The 22,762-nt window shown below is 40.8% G+C and overlaps 1 protein-coding gene across 1 annotated transcript in view; it reads right to left on the reverse strand.

The window, feature by feature from the left end:
* The window catches only part of SH3PXD2B (SH3 and PX domains 2B), a 153,683-nt gene extending 131,165 nt beyond the window's left edge, over positions 1–22,518 (reverse strand). The window contains exons 1-3 of the mRNA XM_089687384.1: positions 22,326–22,518; positions 14,897–15,012; positions 11,855–11,930 (exon numbers count right to left, since the gene is read on the reverse strand). Coding sequence (XP_089543510.1) covers positions 11,855–11,930; positions 14,897–15,012; positions 22,326–22,518 — 385 coding nt within the window. The remainder of the gene's footprint in view (positions 1–11,854; positions 11,931–14,896; positions 15,013–22,325) is intronic.
* Between the last annotated feature and the right edge of the window lie 244 nt (positions 22,519–22,762).

Here is a 22,762-nt window from a genome sequence, read left to right on the forward strand (position 1 = left end):
TGAAATTGTCCACATTCTGTCAGGTTACAACCAAAAACGTAAATGTATTTTATGTGATAGACCAACACAAAGTGGCATATAATTGTGAAGTGGAAGGAAAATGATAAATGGTTTTCAAATTTTTTTTTACAAATAAATATCTGAAAAGTGTGGCGTGCATTTGTATTCAGCCCCCTTTATTCTGATACCCCTAACTAAAATCTAGTGGGACAAATTGTCTTCAGATGGTACCCAATTAGTAAATAGCATTCACCTGTGTGTAATTTAATCTCAGTATAAATACAGCTGTTCCGTGAAGCTCTCATGTTTGTTAAAGAACATTAGTGAACAAACAGCATCATGAAGGCCAAGGAACATACCAGACAGGTCAGGGATAAAGTTGTTGAGAAGTTTAAACAGGGTTGGGTTATAAAAAAATATCCCAAGCTTTGAACACCTCACGGAGCACTTTCCAATCCATCATCCGAAAACAGAGAGTAAGGCACAACTGCAAACCTACCAAGACATGGCCATAAACTGACAGACCGGGCAAGGAGAACATTAATCAGAGATGCAGGCAAGAGGCCCATGGTGACTCTGGAGGAGCTGCAGAGATCCACAGCTCAGGCAGGAGAATCTGTCCACAGGACAACTATCAGTCATGCACTCCACATATCTGTCCTTTAAGGAAGAGTGACAAGAAGAAAGCCATTGTTGGAAAAAAAGCCATAAGAAGCCCCGTTTGCGAGAAGCCATGTGGGAGACACAGCAAACATGTGGAAGAAGGTGCTCTGGTTAGACGAGACCAAAATTTTACTTTTTGGCCTAAAAGCAAAACGCTATGTGTGATGGAAAACTACCACTGCACATCACCCTGAACACACCATCCCCACCATGAAACGTGGTGGCAGCATCATGTTGTTGGGATGCTTTTCTTCAGCAGGAACAGGGAAGCTGGGAAGAAGAATGGAGCCAAATACAGGGCAATCTTAGAAGAAAACCTGTTAAGAGTCTGCAAAAGACTTAAGACTGGTGCGAAGGTTCATGTTCCAGCAGGACAACGACCCAAAACATACAGCCAGAGCTACAGTGAAATGGTTTAGATCAAAGCATATTCATATGTTAAAATGGCGCAGTCAAAGTCCAGACTTAATCCAATTGAGAATCTTTGGCAAGACTTGAAAATTGCTGTTATTAGACTCTCTCCATCCAATCTGACAGAGCTTGAGCTATTTTGCGACGGCTAAGAAGAATGGGCAAAAATATCACCCTCTAGATGTGCAAAGCTGGTAGAGACATACCCAAAATGACTTGCAGCTGTAATTGCAGTGAAAGGTGGTTCTACAAAAGTATTGACTCAGGGGGGCTGAATACAAATACACGCCACACTTTAGATATTTGTTTGAAAAAAAAATTTAAAACTATTTATCATTTTCCTTCCACTTCACAATTATGTGCCACTTTGTGTTGGTCTATCACATAAAATACCAATAAAATAAATTTACCATTTTGGTTGTAACATGACAAATGTGGAAAATTTAAAAGGGTTATGAATACTTTTTCAAGGCACTGTATAGGGGTCTATTTATAAAAATGTGCTTTGCAAATATCTCAATTTGTGCAAATGTAACGCATAACACACAATGTTTGTAAAATATGTGTAATCTCAGTTTCTATTTGGTGCCTTTTGCTGAGCGAATGTAACATACCCCAACATTCGATCCTAAAAGAAAAATAGCCATAAGAACATTCGACCATAAGAGTTAAAGAACATTCATTAGAAAATAAAACAGTCTAACACTACAGGCCAAGAACATTCAACCAGCAGGAAACTATACGGTAGACCCCAGCACCATGTATATACAGACTTTGGAGTGTCCTGTGCGAACAGCTGAATGAACTTACAGCAGAAATATGAAGTGAAGCGGTATTACTACCACTGATAAATGTGACAGCTTCCTACTCATGACTCTTAACTAAGAAGCTAATACTCTGGCACCAACCAGCCAATGTCAAATTTTGGCATGTCTGCGTAGCTGCTGCATATACATCCACTTCTACAGGCTGCCTATATTCAGCGTGGGGTGCATGTAGATACGGGGCGTTTCACACACTCAGGACAGCTACAATGAATGGAAAGGGAGTGTGTGTGTATTTTTATATATATATATATATATATATATATATATATATATGTATATATAAAAACACACACATACATATGACACCAAGCTGTGCAGTGGAATAACGTCCTCACAGGATGCCTTCAACTTACAAGCTGACCTCAATGCACTGTTTAATTGAGCAACTATGTGGCAAATGAGATTTAATGTTGATAAATGTAAGGTTATGCACTTAGGGGTTAAGAATATGCATGCATCATACATACTAGGGGGGTACAACTGGTGGAATCAATGGTGGAGAAGGATCTGGGAGTTCTGGTAGATCACAAGCTTAATAATGGCATGCAATGCCAAGCTGTGGTTTCTAAAGCGGGCAAAATCCTCTCTTGTATTAAAAGAGGTATAGACTCCAGAGAGAGAGAGAGAGATATCATATTACCCCTGTACAAATCATTAGTAAGACCTCATCTGGAATATGCAGTTCAGTTTTGGGCACCAATTCACAAAAAGAACATTGGGGAACTGGAGAAAGTACAGAGAAGGGCAACCAAACTGATACGAGGCATGGAGGAGCTCATCTATGAGAAAAGATTAGACAAACTGAATTTATTCTCTCTTGAGAAGAGGAGATTAAGGGGGGATATGATCAACATGTATAAATACATCAGTGGTTCATATAGTGAACTCTGTGTAGAACTATTCACCCTGAGGTCATCACAGAGGACAAGGGGGCTTTCTTTACGTCTGCAGGAAAAGTAATTTAATCTCCAAAACACAGAAAGGTTTCTTCACAGTGAGAGCTGTGAAAATGTGGAATAGATTCCCTCAAGAGTTGGTTCTGGCCAGCTCAGTGGATTGCTTCCAAAAAGGCCTGGATTCTTTCTTGGATGCACAGAATATAACTGGATACTAACATTTATAGGAAAAGTTGATCCAGGGAATATCCGATTGCCTCTCTGGGAAAAGGAAGGAATTTTTTTTACCAGCAGGTGCAAATTGGATCGTGCTTTGCTGGGTTTTTTTTTGCCTTCCTCTGGATCAACTGTGGGTACAGGATTATAACTTTTTTTTTCTTCTATGGTTGAACTGGATGGACTTTTGTCTTTTTTCAGCCAGACTAACTATGCAACTATGTATATATAAATACATACACACACTAAAAAAAAAACAAAAAAAAACAAAACACTTTTTAAATCAGAGTATAGCATCAAGTCAATTAAACTCCTGGGATATTGTTCTGGTCAGTTAAGTAGCAGAGGGGGTTGTTAATCAGTTTCAGCTGCTTTGGTGTTAATGAAGTGAACAGGTGCACTGGATGGGCAACAATGAGATGACCCCCAAAACACGAATGGTTTTACAGATAGAGGCCACTGACATTTGTTTCCCTACTCATCTTTTCTGACTGTTTTTCACTAGTTTTGCATTTGGCTAGGGTCAGTGTCACTACTGGTAGCATGCAGCGATACCTGGACCCTACATTGGTGGCACAAGCAGTCCAACTCCTCCAGGATGGCACATCAATACGTGCCATTGCCAGAAGGTTTGCTGTGTCTCACAGCACAGTCTCAAGAGCACGAAGGACAGGCAGTTACTCTTGGAGAGCTGGACAGGGCCATTGAAGGTCCTTAACCCATCAGCAGGACCGGTATCTGCTCCTTTGTGCAAGGAGGAACAGGATGAGCACTGCCAGAGCCCTACAAAATGACCTCCAGTAGGCCACTGCTCTGAAAGTCTCTAACCAAACAATCAGAAGCAGACTTCATGAGGGTGGCTTGAGGGCCCGACGTCCTCTAGTTGGCCCTGTGCTCACTGCCCAGCACCATAGAGCTCGATTGGCATTTGCCACTGAAAAGCAGAATTGGCAAGTCCGCCACTGGCACCCTGTGCTTTTCATAGATGAGAGCAGGTTCACCCTGAGAACATGTGACAGACATGGAAGGGTCTGGAGAAGCCGTGGACAATGGCACTTCATGGCAAAGAACTCTTTGAGGATCTGAAAAAAAGAATTGTCGCACTACATAAAGATGGCCTAGGCTATAAGAAGCTTGCCAAGACCCTGAAACTGACCTGCAGCACGGTGGCCATGACCATACAGTGGTTTAACAGGGCAGGTTCCACTCAGAACAGGCCTCGCCATGGTCAGTCAAAAGTTGAGTGAATGTGCTCAGGGTCATATCCAGAGGTTGTCTTGAGGGGTGGGGGGGTCAGCCTGTCAGTGCTCAGACCATACCCCGCACACTGCATTAAATTGGTCTGCATGGCTGTCGTTTCAGAAGGAAGCCTCTTCTAAAGATGATACACAAGAAAGCCAGCAAACAGTTTGCTGAAGACAAGCAGACTCAAGGACATGGATTACTGGAACCATGTCCTGTGGTCTGATGAGACCAAGATAAACTTATTTGGTTCAGATGGTGTCAAGCGTGTGTGGCGGCAACCAGGTGAGGAGTAAAAAGACAAGTGTGTCTTGCCTACAGTCAAGCATAGTGATGGGAGTGTCATGGTCTGGGGCTGCATGAGTGCTGCCGACAATGCGGAGCTACAGCTCATTGAGGGAACCATGAATGCCAACATGTACTGCGACACACTGAAGCAGAGCATGATCCCCTCCCTTCGGAGACTGGGCAGCAGGGCAGTATTCCAACATGATAATGACCCCAAACACACCTCCAAGATGACCACTGCCTTGCTAAAGAAGCTGAGGGTAAAGGTGATGGACTGGCTAAGCATGTCTCCAGACCTAAACCCTATTGAGCATCTGTAGGGCATTCTCAAATGGAAGGTGGAGGTGCACAAGGTCTCTAACATCTACCAGCTCCGTGATGTCGTAATGGAGGAGTGGAAGAGGAATCCAGTGGCAACCTGTGAAGCTCTGGTGAACTCCATGCCCAAAAGGGTTAAGGCAGTGCTGGAAAATAATGGGGGCCACACAAAATATTGACACTTTGGGCCCAATTTGGACATTTTCACTTAGGGGTGTCTTCACTTTTGTTGCCAGCGGTTTAGACATTAATGGCTGTGTGTTGATTTATTTTGAGGGGACAGCAAATTTAAGTGGTGTGTGAGCATGCTCCAAATGCGCGCCATCTTGGAAACCCAGTCCATTCTGTGACATCATCCCTGTGAGCATCCCTGTGCCCCTCTGCTACTCCCCAAGTCCTGGACACATCCGGAGTGGCAGGAAAACACCCAGAGCATGGCCAAAAGGACCTGATGTTCCCACTGGACCTCCATTACTTGACATGCCGACCTGTTACTTAGCTATGCGAGTGCAATTTTACCATCAAATCTGCCTGATTTTAACCATCTACATTTAGAGTGGTGCTGAAATCTCTTTTCTCTACATACAAGCTGTACACGCATTACTTTACATTGTAGCAAAGTGTCATTTCTTCAGTGTTGTCACATGAAAAGATATAATCAAATATTTACAAAAATGTGAGAGGGCGTACTCACTTCTCTGAGATACTGTATATAGCCCAATTTTCGTTTTTTTAAGAGAAGGATATAGTTAAAATTGCCATCAGTTCACTTTTCCTGCTGTCTGTGTTCCATTTGAGACCTGCAGACAAAGCAGGAAGTAAGCGGAAATCTCTCGACAGTGTTTGTGGAAACCGGTGAGTTCACTGAAAGATTTACCCTCACCTCTTGTTCTAGTGATAACTGAAATCTACCCAGCAGGGACCCAAACATTAAACCCCACGCAAAAAAAAAAAGTTTTGGCTGTACGTACAGTAAGTATGCATGTGCTGCATTCGGTAGACGTAATAAGCACATTTATAAGGTGTTTCCTCACTGGTGTCCATAAGCACAAAATATAAAACATTAGAAGCGAGTTTCTTCTTAACTATTTTCTTTTGAACTCTTCACCTTTTTGTGATATTCTGGCATTGCTACAGTATTTATTTGGCCCTTGTATTCCCTAGTGTTTTTCTGCTGTAAGGAAGCCTGCCGACTGCTGCCTTTAAAGCGGTAGCAAACTCTTGTTTATATAAAAAAAAAAAAAAAAAAAAAAAAAAAAGGTTTCTTCCTGCAAGGCAATATCATAATGTGATAGTATGCACCACATACTAGTACATTGTGAAAGAGTTACCTAAAAACAAAGCCCTCCAGTGGCGTGCTGCAACCGCCTGAATGCATGTGGGAGTCTTGTCTGTGGCACAAAGCTATGAAGGAATGGCATGGGTATGCCGTTACTTAACAGCGTATGCGCTGGCAACATCGGCTGCTGCTCGCTAGAATATCTCTTTAATGGCGCACGTTTAGGACATATTCATTTTAGCTGCAGGTAAGCCTTACTGTAAGCTTACCTGCAGGTAAAAAAAAAGAAAAAAGTTTACCACCACAGTAAAAAGAAGGTACCTTTGTTTTGAGCGCATTCAGTCTATGTGAAAGTACTCACATTTTCTGCATGCTGCTTTACTAGCAGTCATAAAACGAGCAACAGTCGAATATAAGGAAAATTGACATGCAGCTATATAGTAGTACAGAGTATCCTCTACGCAACTAAGCTGTGATCAAACTTTTTTAAATCGCACTCTTTATTGGAAACTCTCAGATACAGAGCCAATGAGAAAGGAATAAACAGGTCAGTCCATAAACAAAAATCAGACAAGATGTACAGAACTGATGTATGACTTTAATGCACAAAGTCCATGAAACTGGCATTGATGAGAGAACAATTAAACAGTGACCTTCAAATGCAAGCCTTAAAGAGTACATACACTTTCGTGGGAACAAAATGAACAAATTAAAAATAATATATAGTGTATCAGGGGCGGACTGACCATTTGGAAACTCGGGCACTGCCCAAGGGCCCGGGATCAGTAGGGGGCCCCATGAGATGCCCCTGGTACCTTTTTCATAGGCTTTTTTGATTTTGGACAAGGACACAGGGGCCCCATGATCCCCTATTGCCCGGGGGCCCCATGAGTTGTCAGTCCGCCCCTGTAGTGTATACAATTGCAATTCAAGTCATATTGTAATTGAATGTTATTAAAAATTACCTTTCTAATTCAGTCTGCACCGCTGTCATTTTCTGTAAATTGCAATGCAATATGGCTACCTGGAGGCATTCTGTACACAGAAGGTGTACAGAAAGCCCCCTGAAAATGTAACTTCCTGCTGGAGTGATTGGCTTACTGATTTTCCCAGATGTCTGCACCAAGATACAAGTAAGATTTTTGGCACTCTCTGCAGCAAAAATAGCATTTTTGGTGAGATACTCCCAAAGGGAAATCACATTTAAAGGGAGGCAGACCCCACCACTTTCCTCATTGGAGCCCTGCAGGTGCAGCAGCTGAGAATTATAAAATCACTGCCATTAGATTCACTCTACCGATAGGTGGGTCACAGTGTGAAGGTAAGGATCAGTGCAGGAAGATAAAGGTGCAAAGTGAATTGCTTGAATTATATATAATCACCAGTGGAAGATGGATTCACAATAACACAATTGTGTAGACTTTTATTGCATTTCCATTGGATTTTTTCAAAGAGATGCTGTTATTATTTTCACAGATTTACTATGAGCACTAATTTTACATTTATATTTGTGGCATCACATTAATGGCATCTTATTTGTATTAATGCATTGTATGTTATTGGATAATTGCGCTGCACTTTTATTGAATATTACATTAAACAATGGAGTAATGATCAAACATTTTGACTCCTCTTGGGTGCTCAGCAAAAACACTAAAATCATATTTTATGTTTATGTTTCCATTTTTGTTTAAGTTTCAAAACCTCAAATAGGTCATCACTTGAAAACATCTGGGCAGGGTTTTCTCTCCAAGTGTGTGTGATCTACCAGATGTTAAAGGGTTCACAAATCAGGGTGTGTCTGCACTGCAGACGTAACAGGAAAGCAATTCGCAAAAAGGGGTATTTTCCTTATTAACTTATAACTGGTGGAAGGGAAATGCTGGAAGCACTGCATTATGGCCCATTCAGTCAAATGAATCACATATCTTACGGACGATCACCAAATTCATGCTGGCCAGCTGACTAAACATTCTCTCCTAACACAGCCATAACAACTACTTACTGAAGAAGATGCATTAAATTATAATAACATATTTCATATTGCCCACCAGTCTATTCCTGTCCTTATTATTTACTTTATTAGAAACAGACCCATGTTAACAAGCAGGCAGGAAGCAAAGATGTAACAAACTCATCTGCTCCATCTTCATTCGATTTCGTCTCCATTACTATGAAAAAGTGGTATTGCAAGGAAGGCTCACCATTATAAAAATTATGATTACACTTAATTAGAAGCCTAAACATTATTTTACAACAAATGTATTTAAAAAAATTAGTTTCTATTCTGGGAAAATACAAATTTGCTATTTAAAGGATAAGTTCACCTTTGGGAACATGTTATATCCGTTTTTACGGTGGAACACGTAAAATGTTCCCAATGCTGCAGCCACCCCCCCTCCTTTGACAAATAATACGGACAGACGTTTTAACAGTACTGCCTGTCAGATTTGAAAACAGCAGGGCCATGAGGGGCTCCGCCCACATGGCCACATCATTCATTCATGGACTTCCGTGGATGAATGAACTTTAAGTCCCAACAGCCTTAGCAGCTGTGGGCTTGTAGCTTTCAATGAACTACCAGGGCGCTGTGGAGTGCCGTGGTAGTTCATTGAAGCTTCCTGTCAGAATATCTACTTGATCGTACATCCCTGTATAGCAAGCAGATAGTCTGACAGATCTGCAGAAGACCTGCATGGCATCAGCGATCTACTGGTCATGCAATGCTTTCCAGGCTCCTTTGGACAAAAATAATAAATGCACATTTTTTTTGCCTGCAAATAATTTTATTATTTATTATTTTTGTCCAAAAGATTAACTTATCCTTTAATAATGTGAAGTTTGGAGTTAGTATTGTGTATCTCTTGCCAGCTCTTAGTTTTCACAGCTATACAGACAGCAGATTCAAAATGTATTCCATAATATAAAATCTGTTACTATTACCATCACCACAAACCTGGCTTCTCCACTGCCATAACTACATGGATACTATAGGCTCATTTAATAGAGGAGCAAAGAACTGGAGGTGTTACCCATGACAAGTTTATTGTTTAACTGTAATTCAGAAAAACTCAAAGGCATTGTACAATTTTAAATGTTTTTACTGTTTTGACTAGGTATTAGTGTAGTTATATTCCCTGCACAGTTTTGTTCGCCTTTCCTTGTAATGTTGGGCACACAATTTGTGACTGCAGTTTGTAATGTCAGGGCTGATTGATTCCCCTATGTCCATGTATTTATTCACCTAGCGTGTCCATATTCGCTAGAGCAGTGGTCTCCATACTGCGGTCCGGGGGCCAGATGCAGCCCTTTGCTTGCTTTTATCTGTGCCTAGGGCCATTATTGCCCCTACTCTGAGAAACGGTGAGGCATAGTTCCTGACATTGACAATGAGGCACCAAGCCTCCCACTGACACCAACGATGGAGCACTATTCCTCCCACTGATACCAATGATGGGGCACTCCTCCTCCCACTGATACCAATGATGGGGCACTCCTCCTCCCACTGATACCAATGATGGGGCACTCCTCCTCCCACTGATACCAATGATGGGGCACTCCTCCTCCCACTGATACCAATGATGGGGCACTCCTCCTCCCACTGATACCAATGATGGGGCACTATTCCCCCCACTGATACCAATGATGGGGCACTATTCCTCCCACTGATACCAATGATGGGGCACTATTCCTCCCGCTGATACCAATGATGGGGCACTATTCCTACCACTGACCCCAATATTGGGGCAATATTCCTCCCACTGACACCAATGATGGGGCACTATTCCTCCCACTGATACCAATGATGGGGCACTATTCCTCCCGCTGATACCAATGATGGGGCACTATTCCTACCACTGACCCCAATATTGGGGCAATATTCCTCCCACTGACACCAATGATGGGGCACGATTCCTCCCACTGATACCAATGATGGGGCATGATTCCTATCACTGACACCAATGATGGAGCACTATTCCGCCCACTGCCACCAATGATGGGGCACTATTACTCCCACTGACACTAAATATGAGGCACTGACTCCCCTTAATACCAAAGAGGGAACACTCTACTCCCACTGACACCAAGATATTTTCTACTCCCACTGGCCACAGTCTGGCTCTCTTAAAAACTGAAGGACAGTAAACTGATCCTTTGTTTAGAAAGCTTGGCAATCCCTGTGCTAGAGTAACAGGCAGATCGCTTCTGGTCATGCAGCATCCAATCCATGTCTAACTATTACCTCTGCATTGCATCACAAATGTGGGAGTGCTAATGAGATTAAAGATTGTATGGTGATCTCTCTGTTAATTGCTCTGCCTGTGTGTCCATCAGATCTAATCACAATTTATCTCTCATCTGATGAGCATTTGTTAGAGAGGCCCAGGGATTTTGGGATATGTTGTTTCTTTACAGGAAGTGTCAGTTTTCAGACTACAGACAGAGGTCATGCATTAACCTGTGCAGTGCTATACAGCATGCCTCATTCTGCTACAGGGTGGCAGAGGTGCACAAAATCACATATATACGCGATGTGTTTCCAAGTAGGGGGCGCATGAGCCGCGCGCGCGTCCTACTCGCGCCGCCATTCACGGCTGACAATCACAAGGTCCCGGCCGGTGATCACCAAGCATCTACGACAGGGAGGAGGACTGCTTTGTTTACTAACAGTCCTCCTCCACGTTAGCTTGGGCACACTGCTCTGGATGGCTGTGCACAGCACAGCCATCCAAAGCAGTGTGCTTACAGTGAAGCCCACACACACCACCCCTATGTAAAACACTCCCTGTGCACAAATAACTCTTTGATTGCTCTTCATGTTAACCCCTTCCTGCCCAGTGCCATTAGTACAGTGTCAGTGCTTTATTTTTAGCACTAATCACTGTATTGGTGTCACTGGGGATGTCAGTCAGTTCCCCCCGGTGTCAGAATGCCCGCTACAGTCCCGCTATAAGTCGCTGATCACTGCCATTACTAGTAAAAAAAAAATTAAAAATATTCCAGTATCTATACCGCCATTTGCAAACGCTATAAACTTTCACGTAAACCAATTTACACGTATTGGGATTTTTTTTTTAGCAAAGACATGCAGCAGAATACATTTTGGCCTATATTTATAATGAAATTAGATTTTTTTAATTTGTTTACTGGACATGTTTAATAGCAAAAAGTCAAAAATATTGTTTTTTTTTCTTAAAATTGTCAGCCTTTTTTCTATTTATAGTGCAATAAATAAAAACCACACAGGTGATCAAATGCCACTGAAAGAAAGCTCAATTCGTGGGAAAAAAAGGACGTAAATTTTATTTGGGTGTAGCGTTGCATGACAGTGCAACTGTCAGTTAAAATAACGCAGCGCCGTAAGGTAAAAAAATGGCCTGGTCAGGAAGGGGGGTAAATCCAAAGGATGGCAAGTGGTTAAACACAAACAGGAACAGCTAAAAAAGGAATGTGAATATTTACTCTACTTTAGGCTGTGCATACAAAACAACATATGACACCATGAAAGTACATGATCAATGCACATCTTGTGCAGGTAAAAAAACACAAGGTGCAGATGGGAATGTTTATGATGCCTTTATAACAAACACTTGACTTCTTGATACCAGCAGCACCCCTAACTCTGTTTCTCTTAAACTGCAGCGATCGTAAACTTCCAGGACTGTTGTCATATCGCTCAAAATAATGTGCTCACAAAGGGTCAAGAAACATACCTGGCAAAAATGGGATGATTCTCTGCTTTGGATCTTTTTGACCTCCTTCCACTGGAAACTTGTCCAATAGTTGCATCTGAAAAAAAATATTACAATTGATAGGGTCTGAAAACATCCAATATTTAAAATAAATCACCTTTGTTATTACTAAAGCAAACCTAATTTTTTGTATTTGTTTTGGAAAAAGCAGATAATGGTTAGAGCTCCAGCCATTTTTTCTCTATGCGACATCTCATTGGGGAAGTTTCCCTTCACTTCCTGCCATGAAGATAACACAATTGAGGGAAAATCCTCACAGTCAGTTACCACTGGAACCCTCCACCACCCAGTCTAAGCACTGTTGTGCAGTGATTATAGGGGGTAGAAAAGCCAGATTCAAGTACTTATGTTAGACATCAGCGGTGAACCAAAATGAAAATTCTGGTGTCGAAAACAGAAACCAAAGCGGGCAGTTTTTAAAAAATCAATATATATTTTTGGAAATGATTAAAAAAAACAAAAAAAAACAAAACAATATATACCCCAATTTTTGGGACAATATCAAAGAGGATGTTACGGTGAGTAAATAGATACCCAACATGTCATGCTTTAAAATTGAGCACGCTCGTGGAATGGCATCAAACTATTCCACTTAAAAATCTCTATGGGTGGCTTTAAAAATTTCTACAGGTTAGCAGTGTAAAGTTACAGAGGAGTTCTAGTGCAAGAATTATTGCTCTTACTCTGATGGCATGGCAATACCTCACCTGTGTGGTTCGAACACATTTACATATGTGGGCATGGCCTACGTATGTGGTCACCACTTAGTGAATGTAAATATATTGTATATAGGCGAGCGCTAGTGATGACTATAAAGTAGCTAGCACACAAGGTACAGGAAACAATCCCCACAAGTATATGTATAAAAAAGTGCAGTGCTAAAATCACAATGAAAAAGTAAATGTATCAAGTGGAACAGTGAAGTGCAACACAAACATATAAAACTTGCGAATAAAAAAAAACAAAAAAAAAAAAAAAAAAACAGGAAATCAGCAAACATTAAGGAAATTATGTCCATGAGCAAAGGTGATTAGTGCACTAAAAGTGCAATTAAAATAATCAATAAATAGTAATATTACTGATATTCACGGTTGCACATACGTAATTTGTGCAATATTAGAATAATTCCATTAAAAAACTGAGTTCAAACAGTGTCCATATATTCATAAAGTGCAATATTCTACAGTGCAGGATGTGAACATGAAATTAATCACCTCGGTCAGATGTACACTCACCAGAAATTTAATGATAAGAGGCATATAGGTATATCACATCTGGAGGTAGAGAGGCAGCCAGGGGGTTAAACGAACTGCTCCATCAGAGGCATAGGTGGAAGAGGAACCCTTGTCCTAGGGGAGATCGCTTCTATCCAGCATACAAAGGATGTAGATGAAAGCGGCTGTGGAGGAGAGAGTGCCGGGCGGCCTGGGAATGAATGGAAGGTGGTGCAGAATCTCCTCTTCCTCCTCCACCACCTCCAGTAAATCACTGCCAGCAGCCGACTCGCTTCCAGTGGCCACTGTACCAACACTGTTTGAACTGTTTTTTTATGAACTTATAATTCTAATATTGCACAAATTACCTACGTGCAACCATGAATATCAAAAATATTACTATTTATTGATTTTAATTGCACTTATAGTGCACTTATCACCTTTGCTCACAGACATAATTTCCTTACTGTTTGCCGATTTCCTGTTTTTTTATATATTTATGTGTTGCACTTTACTGTTCCACTTGATACATTTACTTTTTCATTGTGATTTTAGCGCTGCACTTTTTTGTACATGTGTTCACCACTACATGCGAGCCTGGGGGGACGGGGGCACTTTAAACTTCTTTTTTTTTTCTACACTGTCCCTTTAAAAAAAATTTAATCACTTTTATTCCTATCACAATGAATGAATGCATCCCTTGCGATAGAAATAATTAATGACAGGTCCTCTTTATGGAGATATATGGGGTCAATAACACCACATCTCTCCTACAATGTAAAGCATTAGATCAAAACAAAGGAAGAAAAAAAAAAGAAGGGCATAGGAGATGAGTGGAGGCCATCTTTCCTTCACTAATCTCTATGCCCAGCGCCGGGATTGTTCAGTGATTTCTCAGGTAAGGCTGAGAACAACTGAGGGGCGGCAGCGGCCGGCGGCGAGGAGCAGCAGCGGCAAGGTTATCGTCAGTGCCTGTATCATTGCTTTTTTACATAACAGCCAATGGCCGATAGAGGTGTTTTCGGCCAAAACATTTTGGCCACCGAAATTTCAGTGCACCCCTATTAGACATACTTAAAAAATACTTTTAATGAAAACACGTAACTACAAAAAGAGGATTTTCTAAAACTGCCTAGAGGTCAGCTTTAAAGTTCATACATATGTGTTTTCATTATTTGTATGCAATATACAAATTAATTTACCAAAACGTTATGATGTCATCTTATGTGAGTCAACTAGATGTCAAGCTGCTTCTGATTCTATTAGATATAGCGGGTAAAATAAGTACTGAACCCGTCACCATTTTTCTCAGTAAATATATTTCTAAAGGCGCTATTGACATGAAATTTTCACCACCATTTGTCAGTAACAACCCATGCAATCCATACATACAAAGAAAACAAAGCAAATTCAGTTATGTGTATAAAAGGGAAGGACACAGGGAAAAAGTATTGAACACATGAAGAAAGACGTGCAAAAAGGCATTAAAAGCCAAGACACCAACTGAAATCTATCAGTAATTAAAAAGCAACCCTGCCCCTTCTAAGTGCAAATTAATATCAGCTGGTTCAGTCTCAACTGATGCCTTTTAAAAAAGGCATCTTATTAGCAAGGTTTCACATCTCATGATGGGCAAAAGCAAAGAGCTCTCTCAAGACCTTTGCAAATTTATTGTTACAAAACATACTGATGGCATTGGTTACAGAAGGATTTCGAGACGTCTGAATGTTCCAGTGAGCACTGTTGGGGCCATAATCCGGAAGCAGGGAAAAAAAAACCATAATTTCACCATAAACGGTCCACAACTAGGTGCTCCTTGCAAGATTTCTGACAGAGGAGCGAAAAGAACCATCAGAAGAGTTGTCCAAGAGCCAAAGGAACACTCGTGGAGAGCTTCATAAAGACCTGGAATTAGCAGGTACAATTGTTTCAAAGAAAACAATAAGTAATGCACTCATTTGCCTTGGCCTGTATGTACACTCACCACGCAAGACTCCATTGCTGAATAAAAAGCATGTCGAAGCTTGTTTAAAGTTCTCTGCACAACATTAAGAGCCAGTTCACACTATGCCCTGGAATTGCACTGCAATGCGCTGTGCGTTCATGTGCGATTCATATGCGGGTCTATACGGTGTGATTTCAAAGATCCTGAGGAAGTCACATGACCTATGACGTAACGTGTAGGACGGAACATGGTGACGTTATATCTGGTAAGGAACAGCAGCCGCCAACTTGGTACTCCCAATCCTATACACCTTCCCTGCAGCCTTTTGCAGCTAGCATTTTGCTTTTTTTGGTCTGCGGACCTATTTTAAATGTGAGTAGCTATGTGTGGATATTGTTTATATTAAAGTTTGGGACAGATTACACTATGGGAGTTTTCTTGCTTGCATCTTCTATGTGAGGGACTGGAGCTGAAAGAGGTCTGCGGCCATTTCTGGAGCATGCCTATGAGTGTTTGTCAGCACCATTAGAGATGACCTTTCACTCTCTGATTGCTATTGAGGACCAATTTGTTGGAATCATTTGAGGTTCTCTATGCTTTGCGAGTCCTTGCGGGTTGCAGTTTGAAGGTGAGCGCGCACACTAGCCGGTGGAGGATATTTTTGTTTTTTTGCTGCACTGGATGTCTCAAGGTGTGCACTGAAGATTGATTGATTTTTTTCCTGTGTTTTGGGACGGTTATATTTTTGGGGACTGAGTCACTTTAATTAATCAAGTTTTTGGGCCTGAAGCACATTTTATCAACACAATACACATCATCATTATTGTTCACTGTTGCCACCACCACATTATACTATTTTGTGCTGGTGTTACTGTATTTGCTCGCACCCATTCACATGCCCTTTGTATATGTCATGTTTACACTTGGATGAGGAGCATATGTTTATTTAATTATTTTTGTTGTCATGGTTCATAGTTTATACACTAATACAGGCCATAGACGGTTCGTCTATCGGACAATTTTTAGTCCGAAAAACAAAACATTGTTTGTTCTGTAAACCAATGATGCCACCAATGATTACGGAAATCGGACGTTTTTCACAAATTTTCCAGCATGACCGATAGACGAAAATCGTCCGATGCCATTGCCCCACTAACCGTGCAAAAATCGGCCGATTACTCTTTCGGACAAAAAAAAAGAAAAAAATTGTCCGATAAACGAACAGTCTATGGCCTACACTAGTAGCGCAGCACCCTGAGCCTTTAGAGAAGCCTGTGAAATACTGGGAGAATATAGTCTGGTCAGATGAGATCAAACTCTTTGGATGCCATAATACACATATTTGGAGGTCAAATGGCACTGCACATAACCCCAAAAACACCATACTAACAGTGAAGTTTGGAGAGGGGAGCATCATGATGTGGGGCTGTTTTTCAGCATACGGTACTGGCAAACTTCATGTCATTGAAGGAAGAATGAATGGAAAAACGTACTAAGATATTCTTGATAAAAAGCTGCTGCCATCTACCAGGATGATGAAGATGAAACGAGGGTGGACATTTCAGCAAGACAATGATCCCAAACCCAAAGCCACGGAAACTCTCAACTGGTTTCAAAGAAAGAAAATAAAGCTGCTAGAATGGCCCAGCCAATCACCTGACTTCAATCCATTAGAAAATATATGGAAAGAACAAAAGATCAGAGTTCATAGAAGAGGCCTGCGGACCCTTCAAGATTTGAAGACTGTGGAAGAATGGGCCAAAATCACACCTGAACAATGCATGTGACCAGTTTCTCCATACAGGAGGCGTCTTGAAGCTGTCATTACCAACAAATAATTTTGTAGGAAATATTAAATTTCAGTTAGCGTGTTCAATACTTTTTTCCTGTGTCATTACATTTTATTACACATCACTTAACCACTTGCCCTCCTGAGGATTTACCCCCCTTTCTAACCAGGCCTTTTTTGCTTTAAAGCACTGCGTTACTTTACGGTCATGCAACGCTGCACCCAAATGAAATTTATGTACTTTTTTCCCCACAAATTGAGCTTTCTTTCGGTGGTATTTCGCCTGTGTGTTTTTTATTTTTTGCGCTATAAATTTTTTGCGACAAAAATTAAAAAAAAAAACAATTTTGTTATAAATTTATGCCAAAATGTATTTTACTACGTCTGCTAAAAAAAATCCCAATATGTGTAAATTAATTGGTTTACATGAAAGTTATAGCGTTTAAAAATGGTGGTATATATATATTTTTTTTTTTAGTAGTAATGGCGGTGATTAGCAACTTTTAGTGGGACTATGGCATTCTGACACTGAGGGAAACTGACTTGGTGTCACTGACATCCCTAGTGAGACCAATACAGTGATCAGTGCTTAAAAAAAAAAAAAAAAAAAAAAAGCACTGACAGTGTATTAATGGCACTGGGCAGGAAGGGCGATCAAAGGGTTAACTGTGTGCTGGGAGTGTTTTACTAGGGGAGTGTGTCAGTTTGCTTCACTGTAATCACACTGCTTTGTGCACTGCCATCCAAAGCAGTGTGCCTGAGCTGACAGGGAGAAGAACTGTTAGTAAATAAAAGTTCTCCTCCACATCTGAGATCCTCGGAAACCACTGGGCGCCGGCAAGTAATCACCATCCGGGACACGGAAATTGACAGCCGCGGCCGTGAATGGCGGTGCAGGTAGGGCACGCGTGCCACCTACCCAGTGATGCAATATCACATATATGTGATTTTGTGCACCCATGCCGCCCTGTGGCTCTATTTCTGATACAGAGTGGTCGGGAAGTGGTGAATTTCTGAACTTACTTGTTTTGGTTTCTTTGTATGTATTGATTGCATGGATTATTACCGACATGTGGTGAAAATTTAGTGTCAATAGCACCTTTAGAAATATATTTAGTGAGAAGAAATGGTGCCGTGATCAATACTTATTTTACCAGCTGTATATGTTGAATTATAAGCTTTTTAATATAGGCGTACTGTGATGGAAGGGGCAGTGGTCAAGCCATAAAGTTTCAAGCCATGCCTAGGTCACTGAAAGTAATTTTAAACAGAAACAAAAAGGGTTGAAACATACATCATCCATATGTTAAACTGGTACCTCTCAGGGAAAACAGTCTTGAGATGCTAATCACATATATGGAGAAATTTCAAGGATTCTTTTTTTTACACACACACACACACACACACGCACACGCGCACACACGCACACACACACCACAGTTTAGTCACAGTGCGGAGTCATAAATTAAGTCCCATCCTTTAAAACGGAACTTTGCTTTTGCCACATCACAGTTGCAATGAGACACCGGAAGGGGCATAAAGCTCAGCATTTTACAATGTATAGGCACGAAGCAGCCACAGTGTGCTGAAGCTCAAATAAAAAAAAAAAAAAGACCCTTTATAAGTCACCATGCCAGTTGGTTTGCATTAGGAGTGGGTGGACCACATTCTGAAAGACACAAAAATGCTAAATCCTACTTACTAGAGCAAAGAACAGCTGTTCTACTGATGACAACCCAAAAATTTAAAACCACAAAACGGAACCAGAAAAAAAAATGGAGAAGGAAAAAATCCATAAAGAAATAAATACTAAAACTTAACGTAAGCATATCCTAAATTAAGAGATTTTACCAACACAATTCTTATGCATCAGCACTGAAATCTCACTCATCTGATAAAGTATAAGAGTGGCTGTGTAGAGTCTACATCAGCAAATCTCGATTCAGTTTTTGTTTTTTCAGTCTGCTGATCACGGTTCTTTCACATGTCCAGCCTTTTTTCTTCAGTACTGCTGCAAGTAATCTAAACTACATAACCACAGAGAAGGTCCTGAACTCAAACAACATTTGAGAATGACATCTGGTGCAAAGATGCCTATTTTTTTGTTACTTTAGGGGCTCAAAAACAAAGTATCATGCACAAACATGCATACATTGAAAGACATTTACGTGCTGTGTAACACAGACCGCATCCTTAAAAAAAAAAAAAAAAAAAATGAAATAGCAATGTAAATCTAATTCTGCCTTAAACGCGGTTCACACTAGCCGATTCCAAAGTCACACAAATTTTCAGTTCCACTTTGGAGTCTGACTTTGATGTGACTTTTATACTCTCTGGCACTGAAGCCATATCAAATTCCTATTAAAGTAGTGCAGGTACCTTTTCTGAAGTTGCAGCGACTTAGTGGTGTTAATTGGAACGGCTCTCAGAAATACACGGCATTTCGCATGTCCTGCGACATTGGGTCTCACAAGTTGGATCCTAAGGCTGGCCATACACTATACAATTTTCTGCCCAATTTCCTTTAGATTTACCTTCAACTATGTAGTGCAAGGGCCTGCCTAATTGGATACAATTGAAAGCGTTGTTTAGGTTTGACCTCATATTATATGGTTTTTGGTAAATCTAAAGCAAAAATCTCAAGAAAATTGTATAATGTATTGCCAGCCTAATGCAGGTCATACATGGGTCTAAAATCGGCCGATTTTTCAGCAGAAAAAATAAATAAATAAATAATCGGCCGATTTTCGCACCATTAATGGGTTAATTGGTCGGCCGTTTTTCTGGATTTTGTCAGATTTTTTTGATCGGTAAAGTTGGAAAAAAAAAAACAAATCGGCCGATTGGCCAATTTTTGCGGCAATGATGGGCAAACAGGAGGACGAGGAGGACGAAGAAGAAGGAGGAGGACGAGGAGGAGGACGAAGAAGGAGGAGGACGAGGAGGACGAAGAAGAAGGAGGAGGACGAGGAGGAGGACGAAAAGAAGGAGGAAGAAGAAGAAGAAGAGGAAAGAGGAAGGAGGAAGAAGGAAGAAGAAGAGGAAGGAGGAAGGAAGCAGAAGAGGAGAAGGAAGAAGAAGAGGAGAAGGAAGAAGAAGAGGAGAAGGAAGAAGAAGAGGAGAAGGAAGAAGAAGAGGAAGGAGGAAGAAGAGGAAGGAGGAAGAAGAGGAGAAAGAAGAAGAAGAGGAAGGAGGAAGAAGAAGAGGAAGGAGGAAGAAGAAGAGGAAGGAGGAAGGAGGAAGAAGAAGAGGAAGGAGGAAGAAGAAGAGGAAGGAGGAAGGAGGAAGAAGAAGAGGAAGGAGGAAGAAGAAGAGGAAGGAGGAAGGAGGAAGAAGAAGAGGAAGGAGGAAGAAGAAGAGGAAGGAGAAAGAAGAAGAGGAAAGAGGAAGAAGAGGAAGGCGGAAGAAGAGGAGAAAGAAGAAGAGGAGAAAGAAGAAGAGGAGAAAGAAGAAGAGGAGAAAGAAGAAGAGGAGAAAGAAGAAGAGGAAGCGAAAGAAGAAGAGGAAGCGAAAGAAGAAGAGGAAGCGAAAGAAGAAGAGGAAGCGAAAGAAGAAGAGGAAGCGAAAGAAGAAGAGGAGAAAGAAGAAGAGGAGAAAGAAGAAGAGGAAGCGAAAGAAGAAGAAGCGAAAGAAGAAAAAGAACAAGAAGAAAAAGAACAAGAAGAGAAAGAAGAAGAAAAAGAAGAAGAATTCCAGTCCGCTATTATATTTGACATTAAAAAGTATTGCGGTTGCAACAATGTATCTATTTGTATCCGAAAAAACATCTGTATCCGAAATGGATACAAATAGATACAATATTGCAACCGCAATACTTTTTAATGTCAAATATAATAGCAGGGCTCTCTGCAGGGACAGAAGTAATTAAATGCCCGCAGTGGACGGGAAGAAAATCGGCCGATTTTTTTTTTACTGTTGGTGGTAACATCTGCCTACTGAACGACCGATTTTTCATTTTTTTCTGTTAAAAAACCGGCCGGTTGTCTCCCCATCTATGGCCTGCATTAATCTGAGTGTCTACTGCCCAAACTCCAGAGGTTTATAAACAGACACATTTATTTCCAAGGTAAAATGTGGCTAATCAATTTATTGTCCAAGGTAAAATGTGGCTAATCAATATATTCACAGAATTCAAGGAATGACATTGGCCCAATATGTCCAAGGGACCATACTAGGGTAATGATGTCATGAGCCTCCCTACCCCTTTGTATATGTAAGCTGCGAGGCCCAGGAATGACAGCTGGCTTCTGTAACGTGTACAGTGAAAAGTAATTTTTCAAAGTTCGCTTAAGCCGTAACTATTTTTCAATCAGTTTGTTTTTGACCTGTGACAAGACTGATCATAATCAAACTACAATATATCCCTGTGGGTGGTCAGATCTAAATGGACGTGCATCTGATAATAACTACAATAAGTTTGAATCTAGGTCCGATTTTGCAGACCTGAGCAGAAAGGATCACGTATAAACAGATAAAAACAGATGTACTTCCTTTTACATCCAGCCATGTATGGGGGGTACATGGGTTAATTTTTTTCTTCACAAGGAAAACCGGAATGGAATCAGGGTGAACACGGAGGTCCATTTCTTTTCTGATCCAATTCTGTAGGGGATCTGTCTATGGATCCCCTGCTGAGAAGGAACAGAGGGATTCTTAAAACAGAATCTTAGACTGCCAGTCTTCTAATGTAAACAACCAGCAGGTGTTTCTAAATTGTTAGGAACAGGCTGAAACCAACTCTAGGGTCTTTGAGGATCTATGTTAAAAAATAACTTCATATTGAAAGCAGCAAGGAAGGTCAAGGATAGCTTGTTTTAACACATTTATGATTTGTTAAGAATATGTAAATCATTCATTGCTCATAGGTTGGGCACAAGTACACATTAAAGTAAAACCTATACATTGTCCGGACTACTTTCCGCCAACAGTTCAACCCATTTTATGGTATATTATACATGTGTACGTCCTATAGTTCGATCTTAACGTCATTCAAATTTTCCATTGAAATTTAAAAGCAATCAAATTAACATTCCTAATTTCCAATTAACCACTGGGCAACCGATGTAAGGAAATGTGTAAAGGCTCATTGATGAGGGAGTAAAAAAAAAAAAAAAGTGTACAGCAAACAGTTTTTTTACGCATCTGTATATAAGTCTATGGGCACATTCACACAGCCACATCCAGGCCATAGAATTTCGCTACACGCAGGAGTGTAACAAAAAAAAAAACATTTAGACACAGTTATGCCTGGGGGTGTAAATTTTAGCCTTATTTACACTGTACACATTTAAATGTTTGTATAACATTTATATGTGCACAAGTGTACAGCGTAAATTCAGCCCATCAGCGCTGTGATCAAAAGCTGGTTGAAATTTTGCAACATGTATCACTAAACGGAAGGTTCAATTTACATTAATGCCTTAAAAAAATATATTAAAGTGGTAGTATACCACTCCGCATACTAGCACTTTATGTCGGACTTACCTAGAAAAGAAGCCTCCAGCAGAGAGCTGTTACCGGTGTAGGAGCTTCCATCTTCATCTGGTCTTCTTTCTGAGCTCACGGGCTTCGGCCGTATGAATGGCCGAGTCGTGATGACATCACGGCCGCAGCACAGAGTTCTGAATGAACAGCACAGTTCATTCAGAGCCCAGTGCGCATGCCCTGATGACGTCATGGAAGCAGCACAGAGTTCTGAATGGACAGCACAGTTCATTCAGAGCCCAGTGTCCATGTGCTGGTGACGTCACCAGCTGCTGCTAAAGTATATCTCTAATAAAATTTCTCTTAAATGGTGTACATTTAGGAGATATTAACTGTACCTATAGATAAGCCTTATTATAGGCTTACCTATAGGTAAAAATCAACAAGAAGAGTTTACTACCACTCTAAAGCTAAAATTTAAGTGCGTTTCCAAGAGA

The sequence above is a fragment of the Staurois parvus genome, unplaced genomic scaffold (assembly GCF_062004578.1).
Source record: "Staurois parvus isolate SC_StPar_1 unplaced genomic scaffold, SC_StPar_1.0 ptg000424l, whole genome shotgun sequence".
In the NCBI taxonomy this organism is placed as follows: domain Eukaryota; kingdom Metazoa; phylum Chordata; class Amphibia; order Anura; family Ranidae; genus Staurois; species Staurois parvus.